At 38.3% G+C, this 22,032-nt stretch overlaps 4 protein-coding genes across 4 annotated transcripts; 2 read left to right on the plus strand and 2 right to left on the minus strand.

The window, feature by feature from the left end:
- Nucleotides 1-32: 32 nt before the first annotated feature.
- LOC122770109 (P2X purinoceptor 4-like) lies at nt 33-4,322 on the plus strand. The gene is made up of 10 exons (XM_044027094.1): nt 33-69; nt 205-352; nt 444-591; nt 945-1,016; nt 2,773-2,845; nt 2,926-3,022; nt 3,109-3,189; nt 3,620-3,761; nt 3,852-3,988; nt 4,072-4,322. Exons 2-10 carry the CDS (start codon nt 222-224, stop codon nt 4,232-4,234), a joined length of 1,044 nt encoding a protein of 347 aa, XP_043883029.1. The 5' UTR covers nt 33-69; nt 205-221; the 3' UTR covers nt 4,235-4,322.
- Nucleotides 4,323-5,429: 1,107 nt separating this feature from the next.
- On the plus strand, nt 5,430-9,050 carry gucd1 (guanylyl cyclase domain containing 1). Its single transcript, XM_044025270.1, has 6 exons — nt 5,430-5,795; nt 5,916-6,000; nt 6,941-7,106; nt 7,200-7,291; nt 7,389-7,630; nt 8,765-9,050. Exons 1-6 carry the CDS (start codon nt 5,789-5,791, stop codon nt 8,854-8,856), a joined length of 684 nt encoding a protein of 227 aa, XP_043881205.1. The 5' UTR covers nt 5,430-5,788; the 3' UTR covers nt 8,857-9,050.
- A 4,153-nt stretch (nt 9,051-13,203) lies between these two features.
- upb1 (ureidopropionase, beta) lies at nt 13,204-17,813 on the minus strand. The gene is made up of 10 exons (XM_044025383.1): nt 17,624-17,813; nt 16,359-16,530; nt 16,194-16,281; nt 16,004-16,098; nt 15,766-15,924; nt 15,498-15,667; nt 14,971-15,052; nt 14,840-14,882; nt 13,713-13,867; nt 13,204-13,455 (listed from the first exon to the last, which is right to left on the minus strand). Exons 1-10 carry the CDS (start codon nt 17,728-17,730, stop codon nt 13,372-13,374), a joined length of 1,155 nt encoding a protein of 384 aa, XP_043881318.1. The 5' UTR covers nt 17,731-17,813; the 3' UTR covers nt 13,204-13,371.
- A 1,375-nt stretch (nt 17,814-19,188) lies between these two features.
- Nucleotides 19,189-22,028, minus strand: LOC122769047 (uncharacterized protein C22orf15). The gene is made up of 5 exons (XM_044025313.1): nt 21,172-22,028; nt 20,553-20,639; nt 20,334-20,456; nt 19,515-19,589; nt 19,189-19,384 (listed from the first exon to the last, which is right to left on the minus strand). The coding sequence occupies exons 1-5, from the start codon at nt 21,194-21,196 to the stop codon at nt 19,245-19,247; spliced, it is 450 nt and encodes a 149-aa protein (XP_043881248.1). The 5' UTR covers nt 21,197-22,028; the 3' UTR covers nt 19,189-19,244.
- Between the last annotated feature and the right edge of the window lie 4 nt (nt 22,029-22,032).

Consider the following 22,032-nt stretch of genomic DNA (forward strand, 5'->3'; position numbering starts at 1 on the left):
GTTGTTTTTTCCACTTTTTTCTCTAGACCAACTCCCTCTCGCCCAGACTAGACGCTCATCGGCCCCCAGGTTTGATACCGCTGCGTTACACTGTACACAGTCCAGCACTTTTATGACTTTAAAGACATATTCGTTGGATGATTTGAATACAACCATTTGAATATGTGCACCTACTGTATGCGCACTTGTCACATTATTTCTCAGAGGAGAGCGGTGCAGCGATGGGCTGCTGTCAGGACTGTCTGCATTATGTGTTTGATTATGAAACACCAAGAACGCTGGTTATCCCCCACATCGGGGTGGGATGTGTGTTCAGGTTCACACAGATCCTGGTCGTGCTCTATGTAGTGGGGTAAGTCATGAAAACGATCACTGTTCAAATTCTAAACTAATGGTAGATCGTTAATGAGTTGTTATAGAGAAATACTGCTGTGCACCTGCAGGTATGTGTGTGTGGTGCAGAAAGCCTATCAGGAGAAAGACTCTGTCATCAGCAGCGTCACCAGCAAAGTCAAAGGTTTTGCCCTCACCAACGTATCTGACATGGAGCCTCAACTTTGGGACGTGGCTGACTATGTCATCCCTCCTCAGGTATCTGAAATCATCATTAGTGGTGTGTGTGTGTGTGTGGCATATGACCTTTGCAGGTTTGTCCGTAGAAACATGGCATGGCGTGATTTTGGAGGACTTAGCAGTAGCTGCCCGTGACTTTATTATTATAAATGGTTTATTATAAGGCTGTGGAAATCATTCAGTAATTATTCTAAACCAGAAATCTAAATGTTAGGTCTAATTGTTACATTTAAATCTAAATGTTACATGTTCAATCTGATAATGAACATTTTCAAAATTTTAAAAACTTTTTAAAGACATTATTTGAAGTGAAATGAAGCAAAAATGTTGACATTAATTTGACATAAACTACATTTGTACATGTCGTTCAGGGGGAAGGTTCCTTCTTTGTGTTGACAAACATGGTCGTGACCCCAAAGCAAAGACAGTGGCGTTGTCCTGAGGTGAGTGATGGACATGACCTGATGTTTATTTATGTAACTTTACATGTTTTATTTATTACTTTCATTACTGCCTTATCTGTTGAAGTTGATCCAAAGGTCAATATGATGTCATCAGTAATTGGACGGCACAAATCCCAATGACATTTCTGATCCCATAACTGTCTTTATAGCATAATCATGACGTTCACCGTGTGGTTTTGAGGGGAATGTACTGAATGAGGTCAAGAGTTGTACAGAGAAGAAATTGTTTTTCTGAATTAACTTAACCTACATTTCCATTGTCCTGTGTTTGTCCTGATTATAATGTAATTACATTTTTACATTTTAAATCATATCCGTTACTGAGTCAAAACAATGTTGGCCTGAATTAAAAAATAATAATACACCACACACTGGAAACTTTGGCAGTGAATGATGAGGACAGGTGAATGAATGATAAGGACAGGTGAGTAATGAGAACAGGTGAATGAATGATGAGGACAGGTGAATTATGAGAATAGGTGAATGAATGATGTGGACAGGTGAATTATGAGAATAGGTGAATGAATGATGACAGGTGAATTATGAGGACAGGTGAATGATGAGGACAGAATGAATGATGAGGACAGGTGAATTATGAGAATAGGTGAATGAATGATGAGGACAGGTGAAATTAGGTGAATGAAATAGGTAGGTGAATGAATGAGGACAGGTGAATTATGAGAATAGGTGAATGAATGATGACAGGTGAATTATGAGGACAGGTGAATGATGAGGACAGATGAATGAATGATGAGGACAGGTGAATTATGGGGAATAGGTGAATGAATGATGAGGACAGGTGAATTATGAGAATAGGTGAATGAATGATGACAGGTGAATTATGAGGACAGGTGAATGATAAGGACAGGTGAGTAATGAGAACAGGTGAATGAATGATGAGGACTGGTGAATTATGAGAATAGGTGAATGAATGATGACAGGTGAATGAATGATGACAGGTGAATTATGAGGACAGATGAATGATGAGAACAGATGAATGATAAGGACAGGTGAGTAATGAGGACAGGTAAATTATGAGGACAGGTGAGTAATGAGGACAGGGAATTAATAATGAGGACAGGTGAGTAATGAGGGTGAATGATGAGGACAGATGAATGATGAGGACATGAGTGAGTGATGAGGACAGAATAATGAGGACAGGTGAATGATGAGGACAGGTGAATAATGAGGACAGGTGAATGATGAGGACATGATGAGGACAGGTGAATGATGAATAATGAGGACAGGTGAATGATGAGGACAGGTGAGTAATGAGGACAGGTGAATAATGAGGACAGGTGAATTGGTGCTAATTAAGGTCCCTAAGTGAGTGAGAAAGTTGAAGCATTTGTGACCTTTGACCAATTTTGAGTGATACATTATGTTTTTACATATTTTATTTTGTCAGCACTTTAATTTATTTATTATTATTAATTTTATTTTAAGTTTTGCCTTTAATTAAAAACAATTCATGTGAGATTTGTGTCCCCTTGTCCTTTTGGCACGACACAAGGAATTTTAACTTGAGTAAATTTTTAGACTTTAGTACTTTTACTTGAACGTAAGTAAAATCTTATCAAAATAGTTGAACTTTTACTTGAGTAGTATATTTTAGTCCTCTTTCTTTAATTCAGATTAGTTTTCTTCATGAACATCAGATCAGTGACGTTGCTGCCTCATTGTGTTACTAATTATTGCACTGACCTTTTTATCTCTTTTTTATCTATATCGTTAGCTTCCAAGTCCGTCAACGACATGTGTGGATGACTGTGACTGTATTGTGGGACACAGTGATCCTCGGGGCAGTGGTAGGCCTTTCATGATAGTTTTAAATGCTAAAATGTGTCTAAAATGATTCTGTGTGACAAAACATTTGTTTTCTATCCAGGTATACAAACAGGCCTGTGTGTCAACTATTCTTCCACTCTCCAGACATGTGAGGTGTTCTCATGGTGCCCGCTCGAATTAGACACTAAGCTGCCCGAGTGAGAGTTGATGCACTTTTGTATTATTCATAAGTTAATACAGAATCAGGTTCACTGCATGCTGACTGTTTCTCTGTCTCTTACAGGCGTCCATTGTTGGCTGCAGCAGAAAACTTCACTGTGCTGATTAAAAACAGCATAACATACCCAAAGTTCAAGGTTCACAGGTCAGTTCACTGTATCTGAAGTTGAGAGAAAGGCATGAGGAGAGGAGCAGACTTTAGCTGCTCGTAGCTTTCTGATGCACTTTGGAAAGAGAGGAACACAGTGGATTTCTCAGTCTGTTTCAATCAGCAGTCTCGCCACTAGATGTCACTAATTCTTCCGCACTGGACCTCCAAGACCTGTTCCTTCAAATGTTTGCACAGTTTCTGTCCTCATGCTGTCAAATAACTGAACTAAATTCTTCCAAAACCAGAGCAATAATTATTTACTGTGCAGTAAGCGATACTGACTTTATATTTCCTGTAATCATATAACATAATTCTCTCTTCTTTAACTGACTGACTGTTGTTCTTAGATTGTATGTATACACAACTTTCATTGCACAGGTGTGTAATGACGATAGGCGTTCTGATTCTGCCCTTCCTCCACCAGAAGAAACATAATGCCACAAATCAACTCCTCGTACCTGAAGAGGTGTGAGTTCAATCACGTCACAGATCCTTACTGTCCCATATTCCGCCTCAAACACATCGTCTCAGAGGCTGGAGAGGAGTTCCAAGACCTGGCTGTGATGGTAGACACAGAATTTTATATCACAACCATGTTTCCACCATTATATATCCACTACAACACATACTCGTCTCCTATTTGTCTTTATTTGCAGGGTGGAGTCATTGGTATTATTATAGACTGGAGTTGTGACCTGGACTGGTGGGCGGGGAAGTGTAAGCCCAAGTATACTTTCCGTCGTCTGGACAACAAACACCCCAACAGAAACGCGGCCCCCGGATACAACTTCAGGTGATGCTATTTTTTTTTTTTACACAGTTTTAATATTAAATGGATGAAGCTGACAAAACTGAACGAATGAACATTGATTTCAGGTTTGCCAAGTATTACAAAACCTCAGCTGGAGAAGAAACCAGGACCTTAATCAAAGCATATGGGATCCGCTTTGACGTCATTGTATTTGGAACAGTGAGGATTAAATCTGTGTTCTTTACGAATGTCCTGATCAGAGTGTCTGTGTTATTATGTCTGTGTTGACGACACCCCATGGTGACACTTTCATCACACAGGCTGGGAAGTTTGGAATTGTACCCACGATAGTCAACGTGGGTGCAGCGTTGACGTTCCTCAGTTTGGTGAGTGGACGTGTTGAGTCCTGCAGCATGGACACACACCGTCAAGCTTTTCTGTATGTGTTATTTTAACATGTGCAGAATGTTAAAATAATGTCACCTCAGGTTCCTTTGGTTTGTGACTGGTTCGTGTTGACATGCACGTCGAGAAGAGCACTTTACAGCAGACACAAAATCAAATACCTACGTGATGATGATGATGTCGATACCGAGTCAGTGAGTAACTAATCCATCAGTTTCACATGAATACACACATGTTATATATATATACACACAGTATGTTACTGCTGGATACAATTAACATGGACTGAAACAATACTTTCTTAAGATCCATTATGACATCTCTTTGTCTGTTACACAGGTGTCGATGGGGACCACCTATGGAACTCAGTAACGCCGACAACATGGTGACATTTTTCTGCAGTGATTGGGAAAAAAATAAAATGATATTCAATGTTATTTAAAAACCAGAATAAACCCGGTTTAAAGTGTAATTGTGAAGAATGTGTACATGTACAGTTACTGGAGAAAAAGTGAATTAAACCAATAAAAGACTAGACACTTAGATCAGTGATTTCCAAACTGGGGTACTTGTACCCCCAGGGGTACACAAAGTGATGTAGGGGGGTACACGAAGACAAACAGTTTTTTTTCAAGTGTGCAGGAATAGGGTGTACATGGTTGGAGGTCAAATGTCTGAAGGGGTATGGGACTGTGAAAAGTTTGGGAACGACTGATTAGATGAACTAACTCAACCCAATTGCATAACCTTATGTCCAATATTGTAATACGGTTTCAAATAAAATCTTTCAAAATTGCTGGCAGAGGAAAAAATAAATCCACTTCATATGAACCCAAAATAATTATGTATGAAATTCATTTACAAAGAAGAAAACTAAGCACATTTTAGCAACAATTCAAGTCTGTTTCATTAACACACAATTCAGTTTCATTCAGTTATTGTTATTATTTTATTTCAGTTAACAAAAATCTCATCTGATCAATTTCAATTTTAGTTTTCCGGGCAAAGCTTAGCTTCCCTCATCCGCACTCCAGTCCACGAGATGGCGGTAATACAACGCTAAGCTGTTTACCAACCGTCTTAGGACGAAGGTTCTGTTGGGTCTGTGTATTAGCAAACAACCCGCGTTAGCAGGTACTGTGGGAGCGGCAGCTTTGAAACAAAATAAAATAGCTTTTATATGTTCCTTGTTTTTATCCCACAAGTGTCACGATCACTTCGCAGTGTTTGTGTGGAGGAGCCAGCCTCGCTGTGTGAGTGCTTACACAGAAAACAGGAGTTGATTGGTTAGCCTGGCGGCTAAAGTTTCAGTAGCGCAGCTGTTTCTATAGTTAGCATCGATGAGGAAACTCAACCCTGTTCTATACTGTAAACAAGACTGAGCAGCCAGCCTGGGCTTAGCTAGTTGGCTGCTTGTCTACGGAAGTATACAACAGAATGTCAGGTAAGTGTCACGAACTGATGAAGTTAAACAGTGTTTTTTTGTATTATGATTAATAACAATGTCATTATCATACCTATAACAATTGTTATGGCTTAATAATAACACCACGGCTTTTCTCAGATGATGCTATCCTGCTGAATGTACCCGTCATTCGGCAGCTGTACCACTGGGACTGTGGGTTAGCCTGCTCCAAGATGGTCCTGAAGTAAGTGCACAGTATACACGTGTCACTTTATTAGGTACACCCACATGCCTGTACTCCCTAAACCCGTATAAATGCAGTTAGTGCTGATCAAACAAAAATATGTATAACCTAAAACTATACCTAACCTAGACTATACACACTAGTTTTATTACACACCAAAATAATTAAATACCTTACACACGAACACATAAAACAGTTGTTATGTTGTGCTGCCTTTGCTTGTTCTTTGCAGCAAAAGGTGGCATCAAAGTAAAGTCAGTTATAGACATTTCACAGGAAGCAGATTTATTTCCAATAAGATCATTTGCTCTCTCACCATCCTCCTCTGCAGCGAGTGATAATGTGACTTTAATTCTAATAATCTTTTATTATTTTATATATTTCTTTTTTGTTATTTGTTTAATTTTCTCCTCACCAAAGTCCTCAGCTCCACTCCAGTCACATACCTTGGTATTTTCAGTAGAACAGTATTTCTGTGGTATGCGGTACGCATACCACAGTTTGAGAACCATGGTTCTAAGTAATTGAAAGTGTATACCCTGGGGGCCCCCCAAACATTTGCCTGGTCTGCCTGTCCTCTCGTTTAGACCCATGTTGCCTTCAGAACTACCTTATTCTTAGACTCAACATCTCCTGGCTCTTCTGTAACACCTACTATAAAACAGCATTTGTCTGTACGATATAATAATAATACAGTAACTAACTCCTCCTTTTGCACAGAACAATGGAATTATTATAGTTTTTTGTTTCCGTTTTGTTGGTTCTCGTTATTGTGATGTTTCAAATGTGTATTTGTTTAATTTTTTTTAGTTTTCCAAAGAATTTAATTAATTAATGGCTCATTCTGGGTTAATGAAAAGCATTAATTCATACAGTCAGGTGGTTGCACACTTAAAAATATGAAGAAATCAGTTTGATTGTCTGATGTCTAATCCTGCAGGTACTTACACCCAGTCCTCGATGAGGAGTTTCAGAGAGCATGCTGGGAGCTGAAGCTGACAGAGAGTGTGTGGACGATTGACCTGGCGTACCTCATGTGCCATTTAGGAATCAAACACTGCTTTTGCACACAGACTCTGGGTGTTGATAAGGGTTTTAGGAATCAGGTACATTATAGAGTCTGAGCTTCAAGTCCTGCCTTAACTGTCTTTGAATTTGTGTGTGATGTTGTCTCTCTTGTGTCTTGGATTGGTTCGTAGACCTTCTATAAGAAGCATTTTGACACAGAAGAAGACAGAGTGAATGAGCTCTTCTCAAAAGCTGACAGCAAGGGTGTTGTGGTGAGGAAATGGTGAGTTTTCTGTTAAATGTCATTCACTTAGACAAAGCCATCTGTTTTTATTTGACCCAAAGTAAAGTGAAATGTGTCGCTCTTTATCTCTCTACAGTTCAGTAACCGTTCAGGAAATCCAGTCTCACCTGGAGCAGGGCCACGTGGCCATAGTGCTGGTCAACGCTGTCATCTTGACATGCGAGCTGTGCTCCTCGCCTGTCAAATACTGTTGCTTCCTACCTGTGGGTCAGAAGTGTTTCTGCAGGAAACCAGAATACCAGGGTCACTTTGTGGTCGTGTGTGGCTTCAACAGGACCACAGGCTGTATTTTCTACAACAACCCTGCCTATTCTGACAGTGAGTCATCTTATATGTATATACTGTATATCCAGAGCACAAGCTGAAAGAGGCCTCACAGTGTTGGGATTAAACATAAAACCTAGAAAACCACAGCCCGACAGATTATTGACATTTTAGTTCTCTTTAGCACCACAGAATCAGTGGACAAATGGAAAGGGCAGCTATTGTTTTTCAAAGTATACATGTGTTATACACATGGTATATAATACACGTGGTAAATATACACATGGTATATAATACACGTGTTATATATTGCATATGGTATATAATACACGTGCTATATGATACACATGGTATATGATACACATGGTATATATTGCACATGTTATATATTGTATGTGGTATATAAGACACGTGATATATATTGCACATGGTATATAATGCACGTGGTATATATTGCACATGTTATATATTGTATGTGGTATATAATACATGTGATATATATTGCACGTGGTATATAATGTACATGGTATATAATGCACATGTTATATATTGTATGTGGTATATAATACACGTTATATATATATTGCACGTGATGTATATAATGCATGTGGTATATAATGCACGTGGTATATAATACACATGTTATATGGAGATGATGTCAGCAGTCCTGATATTAACTTGCTGATTAGTGAATAACAGGTAAAGTAATTTATGAATGTATTTTTTAATGATTGTATTATAGTCTCAAAGGACCTTTAGCTGTTTGTTCTTTTTTATACATTAATTGTCGAATTTATTTAATAACAGTGCATTAAAGACCACCTCCTCAGCTGACCTGAGTCTGGTAAATGATAAACCTTAAAAGTGTTTTCTAGTCTTGACGACCACTCAAAGCTGCTTTACACTACACTTTTGCCACTCACTCACTCACTCACTCACTCACTCATGTCGACACATGGAGCTGGATATCAGACCCACAGCCTTCCAGTTAAACTTGCTCTACCACAAACACGAGCAGGCCTGCAATTTGACAGTGAAGTGATCTTATAACAGGAGATGGTGTTAAATTGTCCATTAGTTAAGTCTTATTTGAATTAGATTAGATTAAATTAGATTTTTACAAAGGACTTAATTATATATATATATATTATAGTATGTTTGTTGATTTTGTGTGTGTGTGTGTTTTAGGGGTGTGCTGCACCAGTGTCAGTAACTTTGAGGAGGCTCGGCGGAGCTATGGGACAGATGAGGACATCCTGTTTGTCTTTAAGGAGAGTTGATGGACTGCAATGATGGATTTAGATTTTGACTCTTTACCTGTGCTCATTATAAGACTGACATCATGCTGCTGCAGGTCTCCAGGTCTGGACTCTAGTGTGCTGCCTTTCTCTGGTGCTCTCAAGAACAACACCTGTACAGCCAACCCTACTTGACCTGTGTCACAAATGAACAGCTGGGACCTTCACAATCAACAGTGGATTGTTTGTTCGTTTTTTTACTTTTATTTTTAACATGAGCAGATAGCTACAATGATTTTATCACGCATGTTGAAGTTGCTAACAAATAGAATCTAATTACTGTAAGCAGAGGATTTATACACGTGTGAATCTACAGTGGATCATATGTGGAAATCAATCCCTACAATAGGAAAAAAGCAGGAAATTGTGTCCATATAATTCCAGGTTGATGATAAAAAACACTTTTTGTGTCTTTCTTTTTGTTCATAGTTGAAGCTTTTTGAGAATCCTTCTCTCCGTCATGATATGTTGAAATGATTTTACCCACAGGGAAACATGTTGAGACTCTCAGGTAATTTTTCTTCTGAAGTGTGACGTCAAATGACAACAACGGTCCAATGCAATACTCCTTAGTCTGCCTGCAGAGGACTACAGACAGTGGATGGACTACAGACGGTGGATGGACACCAGTGTCATACCCCAGCTGAACAATTCGTGTCCATGGCAACACGGTAGTCAGAAGGATCGGCGTGGACAAACAAATGAGTTGCTGGACTGGTTCCTGTTCTAGGTTAAAAACAGGGAATACTGGATCGTTCCACTTCACCAAGTCACCAAGTTGTATTTTAATTTTTTTTTGAATATAATTTTGGTAATATGTAAACGTTATTGCACTACACTTTCATACCACACATAATTGTGTTATTTAAAGATTTTACCGTGGAAGTAAACCTAATAAAATGTGGTTTCTTCTTGTGCTTTTGGAAGAAGTAAATATAAATGGCACACTTTGGACTTTATTTTTTATTAAACATAGAGCTGCGTTATATTATAAAATGAATAAAGGATTTGAATTAGTGTCATTCTTGTCCCTTCTGCAAATGAATATTCAATTAGGGTCTCGCAAAGTAGCTAGGATTCTCTTTACGCATCAAATAATAGTAAAATGTAAGTGTTACTCTTTAAGTAAGTTAATTAAAGAAAGTGTTATGGAATTAACCAGATGACACATTTTCTGTCATGGTATTTGTGTTTATTTTATGCAAAAGAAACAACTTTTTGCTCATAGGACCATGTACAGTCAAATATGTGAGCCAGGGTCAGAGTGTAACATCGGGAACATCTTACTCACTTACTTTCTCATTCTAATAATTTAAACTTTTACACAATAAAACATCTGCATGGTCTGCTTTGACCAGTGGGTGTCACCAATCAGCCATAACATTAATGAGAACAAGCCAATCAGAGATGGCAGACTTCACCCATTCACGCAACAAGCCTCTGTTCGTCATATTGGCAAGTGCGGAAACACTGACAGACATTGAGCTTCTAAAAACAATAGTTCAAAACTAAGACTTTTTGGACGACCTACCTTCCTGTCAGTCATTTATAGACCTCGATTACATGGGTGACTGCACAGCATGAGCATTTTTCTAAGTATATTCCAATCTGTGACTTGTAGTTGACTTTTTGTCACATTTTGGAAGACATACTATACTATGACTTTTTGATGTCTTTTTGGACGATATTCTAAACTATTACTTTTTTGTCTCATTTTAGACGACATACTATACTATGACATTTTTGTGTCTTTTTGGACGACATACTAAACTATGACATTTTTGTCTTATTTTGGATGACATACTAAACTAAACTATTACTTTTTTGTCTACTTTTTGTCTCATTTTAGACATACTTTACTATGACTTTTTGGTGTCTTTATGGACGACATACTGAACTTTGACATTTTTGTCTCATTTTGGACGACATACAATACTATGAATTTTTTTGACTTTTTTGTCTCATTTTGGACGACATACTATACTATGACTTTTTGTCACATTTGGACATACTAAACTATGACTTTTTGTCTCATTTTAGACATACTTTACTATGACTTTTTTCTTTTGGACACATACTTTACTATGACTTTTTGGTGTCTTTTTATATTCTAAACTATTACTTTTTGTCTCATTTTAGACGACATACTATACTATGACATTTTTGTGTCTTTTTGGACGACATACTAAACTATGACATTTTTGTCTTATTTTGGATGACATACTAAACTATGACTTTTTTGTCTCATTTTAGACATACTTTACTATGACTTTTTGGTGTCTTTATGGACGACATACTGAACTTTGACATTTGTCTCAACCCATACTAACCATTTTTGTCTTATTTTGACACATACTAAACTATGACTTTGTCTCATTTGACATACTGAACTTTGACATTTTTGTCTCATTTTGGAACATACTATACTATGATTTTTAACTTTTTGTCTCATTTTGGACCTACATACTATACTATGACTTTGGTGTCTTTTGAGGACATACTAAACTTTTGGAGGACATACTAAACTATGACTTTTGTCACATTTTGGAGGACATACTAAACTATGACTTTTTTGTCTCATTTTAGACATACTTTACTATGACTTTTTGGTGTCTTTATGGACGACATACTAAACTATTACTTTTCTGTCTCATTTTGGACGACATACTAAACTATGACTTTTGTCTCATTTTAGCGACATACTTTACTATGACTTTTTGGTCTCTTTTGGATACATACTGAACTTTGACATTTTTGTCTCATTTTGGACGACATACTATACTATGATTTTTTTGACTTTTTGTCTCATTTTGGACGACATACTATACTATGACTTTTTGGTGTCTTTTTGGACATACTAAACTATGACTTTTTTTTCTCCTTTTGGACTATATACTATTATGACATTTTTTCTGGACAACATACTAAACTATGACTTTTTTTGTCTCATTTTGGACGACATACTGAACTATGATTTTGTCACATTTTGGACATGCTAAAATCTGACTTTTTGTCTCATTTTGACGACATACTAAAATGACTTTTTGTCTCATTTTAGGACTTTTTGTCACATTTTGGACTATACTAAACTATGACATTTTTGTCTCATTTTAGAAGACATACTTTACTATGACTTTTTGGTGTCTTTTGGACTATACTAAACTATGACATTTTGTCTCATTTTCTACATACTATACTATGAATTTTTGACTTTTTGTCTCATTTTTACTATATACTAAACTATGTCTAATTTTAGACATACTTTACTATGACTTTTGGTGTCTTTATGGACATACTAAACTATTACATTTCTGTCTCATTTTGGACGACATATTATACTATGATTTTTTTTGACTTTTTTGTCTCATTTTGGACGACATACTATACTATGATTTTTTGGTGTCTTTTTGGACATACTAAACTATGACTTTTTTTTCTCCTTTTGGACTATATACTATACTATGACATTTTTGTCACATTCTGGACAACATACTAAACTATGACTTTTTTTGTCTCATTTTGGACGACATACTTAACTATGACATTTTTGTCATATTTTGGACGACATACTGAACTATGACATTTTTGTCACATTTTGGACGACATGCTAAAATCTGACTTTTTTGTCTCATTTCAGACGACATAGTATACTATGACTTTTTGGTCTCATTTTGGACGACATACTGAACTATGACATTTTTGTCTCTTTTTGGACGACATACTAAACTATGACATTTTCGTCTCATTTTAGACGACATACTATACTATGACTTTTTGGTGTCTTTTTGGACGACATACTAAACTATGACATTTTTGTCTCATTTTGGACGACATACTAAACTATGACATTTTGGTGTCTTTTGTCTATTTTGTGTCTTTTGGACATACTAAACTATGACATTTTGTCACATTTTGGACTGACATACTAAACTATGACACTCATTTTAGACCGACATACTATACTATGACTTTTGGTGTCTTTTTGGACATACTAAACTATGACATTTTTGTCTCATTTTGGGCGACATACTAAACACACGACATATTAAACTATGACATTTTTGTGTCTTTTTGGACGACATACTAAACTATGACATTTTGTCACATTTTGGACGACATACTAAACAAGGCAATCAGAGATGGCAGACTTCCCCCCATTCACGCAGTAAGCTTTGTCAGCCTATGTTAGTCATATTAGCAAGTGTGGAAACACAAACAGACAGACTTTTTAATGTTGTTGCTCATGGTTTAACCTATTTCCGATCCGCCTTAACAGTTTTAATTTAAATGGATAGTTAAAAAGAGACTCATTAGAATTGGAGATTGTGCTGCGTGTTAATCTCATGTTGTTGTAGGAACACTATGTTTCCTTTTATTCAATGTAAATGAATATAATCCAACAAATAAATCACGATGAAGACACAAAGGCTCAATCTGAAACACTGATCGAGTAATGAACACATTGTGAAATGGACGACAGTAAATGGTCATTGTCTTCTACTCCTTCACTATGTTGGGTTTAAAGTCAGGTCGGACAGCTTGAGTCAGTTCCTCTGCATACTCAGCGAACCTGCCCGTCATCTGCAGACAGAGACAAGTACAAGACACATTAGCACAGAAGAGTTGATGTGCTATTGTCATTTTAAACTGTTGAGCAAAGGAACAAATATTCTAATTAATTCCAATACAATGAAAGTATTTCTTTGTCAGCAAGAAGGTTTATGAGTACATTTACATCAGCGCAGTATTTCACAGCTATAACCACATTTACCACACTACACATTAACTCATGCACAAATACACAATAAGACATGAAGAGACACTTCTGCTGAGTTGACCTTAAAACTCCATTTATCGCTGATTTGACGGTTAAGGTTGAGATCCATTTCCACCACCAGCAGCCCGTCACGGGTCCTGGAGAGGCCCGGACTGCGGCTGCCGTCAGGAGCAGCCACGTAACTGGATCCATAGAAGTGTCCAAAGTCATGATGAGCTGGGGGGTAGGGGGAGCTAAATCGTTAACAGTGTATTATCTTTATTCCTTTCTCTCTCTTTTTTTCTTAGCACATTGAACCTTAGTTAATATCTTAGTATATATATCTTAGTCGCCTGTGAATATGTGTTATTTAACTGGTATTAAAAGAAACCAAATACAACATCCACCTTCAACAAACCAATCAGTGAATGAAAAAGTGTATGTGTTGTTCACCTAACCCAATAATTAGGATTAACCCTTTAACACCGAGCGGATTACAGACGACACATCTGAGCAAGCGCACTTTGCATCACCATAATTACGCAACAGTTTGTGCTATCAGAAAAATTCCTGGGGTTTCTGAAAGCTGAGAAGCTGCACGCCAAAGTCAATATATGTTTATTATAATTTCACGCACGCTGTTGCAGAAAGCCAACAAATCAGCATCTTTGTCGCCAGAAAGGAGAGAGCTGGAAGAACGCCTGTACAAAATTTCCATTTTTTAGCCTGTTTTTGCACATTGAAACAAAAACTCATTTTACATATGTTTTATACTGTTTCAATTTCATATTTAACATGCAGAATCTGGTATTTGTGTACAACTGCAGTGTTTTTCCAAATAAACCTTTTCGTTTTTCTTCATTTTAAATTGTTAAAACACTATTTTAACATGCAGTCAATCGTAAATAAAGGCCAAATATTGGATGTTATTCTGGAAAAATGTACAAAAGCACTTAGTTACAGGACATTTTCTGACCCTTTTATGGTTAAAATAAGCAAAAAAGACATTTTGAGGGTTAGCAACAAGTTTCATTCTAAAACTATACTTACAATATTTTATCTCACCAAAAAGATAAATCTACATTTTAATACAATATGAACTGCCATGTAAAAAAGAAAATGCATAATAATGAGTCACTAAACATAATCACAGTTTGAAATGAATTGACAAGTAACTTCCTAAACTGAAGTAAATAATACATCTCTCACCTTTCTTTCCGTCACCTGACGTGAATTCATTTTTGAAATGCTCCTGCATTAAACACAAGAAAGCAAAGATGACCAACGTCCTTTCACGTGGTGTGAATAATTCCTCTAGAACGTGACGAGAGTGGACTCACCGTCCCAACGCGGTTGATGGCACACGTGAAGCAGTGGTTAGCGATGGCTGCGTTCCTGGCCTCTATCGGCCACATGGGCTCACTGCAGAGGATAAAGAAGAGTTCCTAACATGAGTGTGTCCATGTGTTCAACTGCAAACATCTAATCAGTTAATCACATGGCACCACCTGCTTATGTTCAAACTGAGCAAGAAGAAGAAGAAGAAATGTGATTTAAGTCACTTTTTAAAGATATTTTTGACCTTCGCAGCAATGGTGCCCACTGAGCCCACTGAGTATTTCACACACAGCCATTTAACAGAGTAAATATCCAGGGAGCAGCAGTTCTGAGGTCAGAGGTGACTGATTCATAATAATAAGTTCCAAAAGGGGTCTGATCTCCAGCTTCTATGATACCACAGGTGTGAGAGTAGGCAGGGATTTACAGACAGAAACAGATGCACCGCTTTGCTCTTGTTGTGAATCTGGGTTTTGTGATCTTCAAATATCAAAGGTTTGGGACACCCTGGTTTGCAGTGTTTTATTACCTGAGTGCTCCAACAGTAGCTGACGGGTTAAAGATGATCTCCGCTCCGTTCATGCTGTACATGAACCAGTTGAGAGGGTGATGACGCCCATAACAGATATTCACGGCGATTTTGCCAAACGCTGTCTGGAACACGGTGTGGCCGGTGTCGCCCTCCATGTAATAAGTTGACTGTAGTGGAGAGTGAAGTGAACACAGCAGTTTGCAGTCTGATTCTACACACACACTGAGAATTGTATAGTTTGAAGGTCACAAAAAAACCCACTGACTTCATTAAAGTCCCCAATCCTGGGAATATGGTTCTTCCTGCTCTTTCCCAGCACATTTCCAGAGTTGGAGACGACCACTGCTGTGTTCCACAGAGTGTTGTTCAGCTCTTCTCGCTCCAGAATCGGTGAAACCACCACCATGTTGTATTTTTTGGCCAGCTAATAAGAGAAGTGCAGTGATATTTAGATGTGAGTCATACACGTGTCAGTGCAGCACGCCTGCGTGATCTGCTCTCACCTCCTGGCAGAAGCGCGTGGTGTTTCCCTCCTCAGCAGACTCCGCAAACTCCGTCCATGGTTCTTTTTCACGCGTGCAGAAAGCAAAAGGCATGGCTGTGAACGGAGGAACAGAGCAGGGTTTCTTAACCTGGAACATGTGAACATCTTGTGATTTCACGTCTGTATTTAAGACGCGTGAGAAAACTCACTCCAGGTCTCCTGGAAGCAGACGATGTTCACGCCACACTTGGCTGCGACCTCCACTATTTCACCAACCCGGCTGTGCATGGCATTGATCTGTGGAGCAGACAAGTTACACAACGAAGAGGAAACATGTCTCTCTGAGGCTGAGCACATGTAGTTTCGGTCCTGACCTGGTCCAGGATGGGCGCGTCAGTCGGCAGAACAACGCGGTGCTGTACGAGTCCCACCCTGATCCTCCGGGGCGGCCTCAACTGCTCCAGTGCAGCTTCAAACTTGTAACCCTTCAGCTCAAAGTCACGTTGAGAGGCAGCTTCTACAGCACATTCTGGGAGCGCCAGTGTCCTGTAACACACACCGTTAGGGGAAAATATCAAACTGAAACTTTCCTGGTAAATAACTAATGATTGCAATTTGCTCTGCAATGTAAATGTTGTTTTGTTTTGTTTTTCAAGTTAAGCGCCAGTTCATTATTACTGTTTACTGACCTGCTACAGCAGCCCATAACTTTAGTTTGAAGAGGTGAAACTTGTTCAAACTCACATAATCACACACATATATACTCAAAATAAGAGTTTCACAGAAGTGTATACAATATATAAAGGTGTTTATTAGACGTTGTCATTGCAGTGCAAAATAAATAGTACACAGTTTGATGTTAAGATACAGATGAATCAAGGCTTTTATTCATTTTAAATAAAACTTCACTGGCACTTCACTGCATTGTTCAGTTACATCTTTAAATGATTCTGATTCTGTTTTAAATAATATTTCCAGGGGAAAAACTTGCACAGTGCAAAGTAAATCCAGTCAAAGAGAAACTGGTGGACAAAATGTTCACACAGTGAACAAGATCTGGAGATGATGTGTTCAAATTCAAGGTGAATAAAGTGGTAGATAATAGATAATGGATGGATGGAACTGACCCTTATAAAGGTTTAATTTAAAGAGAGAACAGATATGGACGTGTACCCTTTCACAGGCAGGTATAAATGTGTCCCTGTAGAACAGTGTTTATCTGATCTAAAGATTATTTAAGATGATTTTAATGTTGTGCTCCACTCCGCTCTTTAAGAATAAGATTGATTAATTTCAAATGCCATTGAGGGGTGGACATGACTTACTGACTGGTTTATTTTATATATTATTGTTTTATTTGTGGTATATTGGTCTTATTGCATGACATTAATGATCTACAAACACAGTTTGATTTCATGTTCCACATCACACACCTTCGATTCATAAAGCTACATTTGAACATTATATTTAACTTTTTTCCCCCTGAACATGTGAGCGACTGATGTGAGACCAAAGTCCACTGCACCCAATAATAATTGACAAACTGAATAACTGACAAACTGTTCAACAACAGTGCAGTGGCAGTAACTTGACATGAAAACTCTGCTCTATTGCAATTAAACAAAAAAACTGCACTCACTTTATTTCCTTCCCGAACAGAATACGCTTCACCTCAGCGAGGTCAGCTGCAGGAAGGTGGCGCTGCAGACTTTCCTCCAGAGACTCAAAGTCACCACATGCGGACATGACTGCGGCGTCTGTGGACAGTTCACTCGTGTCTGTCACTGTCTCTCTTTGTTAATTCTGTCCTCAACTGTTTTAGATCCCTATCTTATCCTTACCTGTCAGCGCCACTAGGGGGCTCCCGCGCCCTGGTTCACCCCAGAACAGTCCAAGATAAAGAGACTTGGGGAACTTTTTAGAATTGTGAATGGAGAACTTTCACGAAGTAAAATAGAGTAATTATTTTACTATTTTATTTTCTAATTATAAAGTAATTAGAAAATATGGAATTCGATCTGTGTCAATATTTTTTTCAACACTTTTTAAGAAGCAAACAAAAATGAACCACAGGTTCAATGGACCGGAAGCAGTCAACGGGCTCGGAGTCGCTGTCCGTCTGGAACTCATTCCCCAAGTTTTCCCCGTCGACATACGACAAAATACATTCGAGTATATAACGTTTGTCAGATTGTCTTTGAGGTATTAGCTTTGTCAACTGTATAATAACTAACAGTCTGACGGGGAAAACTTGGGGAACGAATTCCAGACGGACAGCAACTCCAAGCCCGTAACTACTTCCGGTCCATTGAGCTGTCGCTCAAAAACGCAGTAGCCAATCAGCAGGCAGCTCCCTCGCTAATAAAATACAATATGTTTGAATGACTAAAACAACATTTTATTTGTGTATTTTGATTTTCTGATTCGGTTAATCAATTGATAAACGTTTTAAAGTTTTAGTTATACACATCATTTCTTCACAACTATTGAAATCCTTCTTAATTAGATCATGTGGAAAAATTACACAAAATTGTAGATGAAATATTGTATGTGCTTTATGATTTTGAGGTCAGCATTGTCCTAGTTGTGATCTGCATTTTCACCATTAGGTGTCACTAATAAGTGTGGTATAGGCTTCCTACAAAAGAATATAAATACAAATACAGCACAGCACTAAATATTGTTTAGATGTATATATATATATATATATATATACCAATGTGATCTATAGGCCAATGTGAGCCTGGGCAAGACACTTTACGCTTGGCTGTCCTGACTGTTGTACTGACAGTGTGTGAATGAATGTGTGATAGAAAAAGTATGAATGGGTGATTGGGTGAAAAAACTGTAGTGTAAAGCAGTGTTGAGTGGTCATCAAGATGAAATAAAAGCACAGCCTTTACTGTTTATGTATGACTTTGAGTCCAAATTAGCAGGGGGAGGTGACTCCCAATGTCAGAACAACACCACAGTCCTACAGTCGCACATATGAAATTGTTCTGTTGTTCTCAGTAGTTTTCCATTGACGCATAAAGATTAAACAGAGGAGGCGAAAATTGTTTTGGTCTCCTAAGAACAAGAGGTGGAACTGGTGGTTGGTACAAAGTCTGAGGAACCACCTGAGGTCAGTGTTATTATGTAAAAACTATTCAAACACATACCAGGGTCACTCATTCATGTTTCTGTTAGTTTGTACCCGGTTCAGTGTGTTAAGTGCACCTTTGTGTCTTGAGTGTGTAGTGACTGATACACAGCTTAAATTATTCATTTGATTTCTTCTTGTTATTTGCAGAGATGGTCTTGCTCCTGGTTCGGTTGCCAGGTTTTCTCCCGTGTGTCCGTCCTCCTCGGACCCGTTTGTCCCCCTCCTTGTTGAGGTTTGACAGTTTCTTCAGCAGATCTACACCAGGAGACATCAGTTTGCTTTTGTGTCAAGAGCTTTCTCAAATTGCAGACATGTGTTTGACCAACAGGAGGCGTCAGAGAGCCGTTTGTCTGGTTCCTTTACTGTGATGCATGGATTTATTTACCTGTTAACTCCAGGGGACTCTGACTGCAGTTGTTTAAGAGAGACACATATTTCCGAATCCCAGTGTCATCGTCTCCTGAAGAGAAGCCACGCTTTTATTAGTGAAGGCAAATTAAAGGATAGTTGAATACAAGATAAAATGATGATTTCCTCTGTGGACTTTGGTGACTTTGGTGCAGGTGAATGAGTGGTTTACAAAGTTCAGTGAGAGAAAGAGACACACATTATTCTAAAGATAACTTAGAACTCAGGACACTTAAACTAATTAGTATGATGCATCTGGCTGGTTATTGATCATTATATTAGATAGAGAGATAGATAAATACTTTATTGATCCCCCATGGGAAATTCACATTGTCCAGCAGCTCTTGATTGTACATTATTATAATATTAAATATAATTGCTAGATCCATTATATGCTGATGTCATGGTCAAGGTCAAATGTATTTCTTAAGCACATTTAACAACAACCCGTGTTTGTGCTTTTCAGGTTTATATGAAGTTAAAGGAAACAGTAAAGTACAATAAGAACAAATAAAAGCAAATGAAATGAGTAAAAAAACACAGCAATGGAAACACATAAAATAGAGGAGGAACAATAAGACGTGCACCCATTAAAATAAGAATAAATAAATGAATGAAGTAAAAGAGCATTTAGGCTGGTATTAAAAGCCACAGTAAATAAATAGGTTTTTAAGAGTGGCAGCCAAAATATAGTTGCACTGTTTCAGGACTGTCACAGAAAAGACTCTGGATGGATGGGTGGATGGATGGTTGGATGGATGGACGGATGGATGGAGGGTGGAGTAGACAGACTTACGGCAGACCCGCAGCAGCACGTAGTGTTGTCTCTGTGTGAGCACGCTGCTGGCCCGAGTGTCACTGTGCTGCTTCTCCTCTAAGTTCATTACTGCTCCACTGCTGTCCATCAGCTCCACACACTCTAAAGTACACACACACATATAACACATATACACATACACATATATAAACGATAGACAGATAAATAAAGCATAGAACTTTACTCTAAAAGGTTCACCTTTAAAGTCCAGACTGCACCTCTCCTTTAAGTGGTGGATGAAGTTAATCAGCCGACAGTTGAGATTGTACATTTCCATCCTGCCGTCTGTCAAGACATTTAAATACATGGTTATTACTATATGTAAACTCAGTCACCAATTTATTAGGTACACCGGATTCACCACTAAGTTGACTTGGTTGTAAGATATGTTATTTGAGTTACTGCCTTTCTGTTATTTCACAACAGTCTGGTCATTCCTCCCTGACCTCTGGCATCAACGAGGCATTCTCTCCCAGAGAAATGCAGCTTGCTGGATATTTTCTCCTTTTCAGACCACTCTCTGAAAACCCTAGAGATAAAAATCCCAGGAGATTCAGAAGTTTCACAAATACTCAGACGAGCTCGTCTGGAACCAACAACCACGCCACGCTCAAAGTCACTTCCATCACCTTTCTCCCTCATTCTGATGATGAACTTCAGCAGGTCGTCTTAATCCTGTTTACATCACTAAATACAGTGAGTGCTGACAGGAGAAGTAAATCAATCAACTTAAAATAGCACACTGGATCCTATATTTTATTAACAGCCACAATGATTAATAGATGATAGAATAAATCTAACTATGAACTTCACTGACCTCCGAACAGAATCGTGACAAACATTTTCTGGTCCAAAAAACTGTTTATTCCAAAGAGCTGGGACTGGACACAACAGGAGCTGCTGAAGCTGTGTGGTGACTGAGGCTTTTAGGCTTTCAGTGGCATGGACCACACACACACACACACACACATTGCATCTTCTCCTTTTCAAAGCTGCGGTCTTTAAAACACCAGAACACGGACCTGCCGCTGCTGCTGCTGCTGTTTCTTGTATCCATGGAGTCCCCACACAGACACAGATGAACACTTTAATAGCCACTGGTTGGACAATGATGTCAAGACTGGCTGAAGGAAAAGGGAGATTTTATTGTCTGTATGTTTGAAAGCCCAACCCAACACTGTTCTGCTGAGCTTTAGTTCAGACAAACAACCCCCACCACACAAGTTTTACTCTCACTAATTTCACATTCAAATCACTAGGTAAGCGTTGCAAATGTTTGACTTCCATCCTTCAGGGTTTACTGTAACTAACTGCACATTTCAAGATGCTACTGTCCAACGATGACTTCTCAAACATTGAATTGAACAAAAAAGGTTACAGCAATCATCTTTAAAGATGTTTACATCCTTTTTGGTATGCAAAGGCTACCATAGTCTCATTAGATTTCACTATTCTTTTAATATTTCATGTTTCAGATGTTTTTTTTAATACAGCTGTTATAGCCAAGAACCATAACCTTGCTCCAATCCAGCTGAGTAGACAAGATGCAGCAGCAGTGTGTGCAGGGATCACGAAGAAAACACAACACGACCCAAGGGAGACGTTGGGTTATGTATGTAACCTGAACTCACATGGGGACGTGGACAAGAGCTGCCAAAATAAAGACACGCAAAGACGC

The sequence above is a fragment of the Solea senegalensis genome, linkage group LG5, assembly GCF_019176455.1.
Source record: "Solea senegalensis isolate Sse05_10M linkage group LG5, IFAPA_SoseM_1, whole genome shotgun sequence".
NCBI classification, from domain to species: Eukaryota; Metazoa; Chordata; class Actinopteri; order Pleuronectiformes; family Soleidae; genus Solea; species Solea senegalensis.

What these genes read in the sequence shown, in the direction of transcription:
- LOC122770109 (XM_044027094.1), top strand. Translation starts at nt 222, where the DNA reads ATGGGCTGCTGTCAGGACTGTCTGCATTATGTGTTTGATTATGAAACA. An exon ending in GACAGTGGCGTTGTCCTGAG is followed by an intron (nt 1,017 to 2,772) that starts GTGAGTGATGGA and finishes CTATATCGTTAG; the next exon opens with CTTCCAAGTCCGTCAACGAC. An exon ending in TCCAAGACCTGGCTGTGATG is followed by an intron (nt 3,762 to 3,851) that starts GTAGACACAGAA and finishes CTTTATTTGCAG; the next exon opens with GGTGGAGTCATTGGTATTAT.
- gucd1 (XM_044025270.1), top strand. An exon ending in ATAAGGGTTTTAGGAATCAG is followed by an intron (nt 7,107 to 7,199) that starts GTACATTATAGA and finishes ATTGGTTCGTAG; the next exon opens with ACCTTCTATAAGAAGCATTT. An exon ending in GGTGTTGTGGTGAGGAAATG is followed by an intron (nt 7,292 to 7,388) that starts GTGAGTTTTCTG and finishes ATCTCTCTACAG; the next exon opens with TTCAGTAACCGTTCAGGAAA.
- upb1 (XM_044025383.1), bottom strand. Translation starts at nt 17,730, where the DNA reads ATGTCCGCATGTGGTGACTTTGAGTCTCTGGAGGAAAGTCTGCAGCGC. An exon ending in GGATTGGGGACTTTAATGAA is followed by an intron (nt 15,668 to 15,765) that starts GTCAGTGGGTTT and finishes TCTCCACTACAG; the next exon opens with TCAACTTATTACATGGAGGG. An exon ending in GTCAGGTGACGGAAAGAAAG is followed by an intron (nt 13,868 to 14,839) that starts GTGAGAGATGTA and finishes CCTACCCCCCAG; the next exon opens with CTCATCATGACTTTGGACAC.
- LOC122769047 (XM_044025313.1), bottom strand. Translation starts at nt 21,196, where the DNA reads ATGTTTGTCACGATTCTGTTCGGAG. An exon ending in GTGCAGTCTGGACTTTAAAG is followed by an intron (nt 20,457 to 20,552) that starts GTGAACCTTTTA and finishes TGTGTACTTTAG; the next exon opens with AGTGTGTGGAGCTGATGGAC. An exon ending in GAGTCCCCTGGAGTTAACAG is followed by an intron (nt 19,385 to 19,514) that starts GTAAATAAATCC and finishes CTCCTGGTGTAG; the next exon opens with ATCTGCTGAAGAAACTGTCA.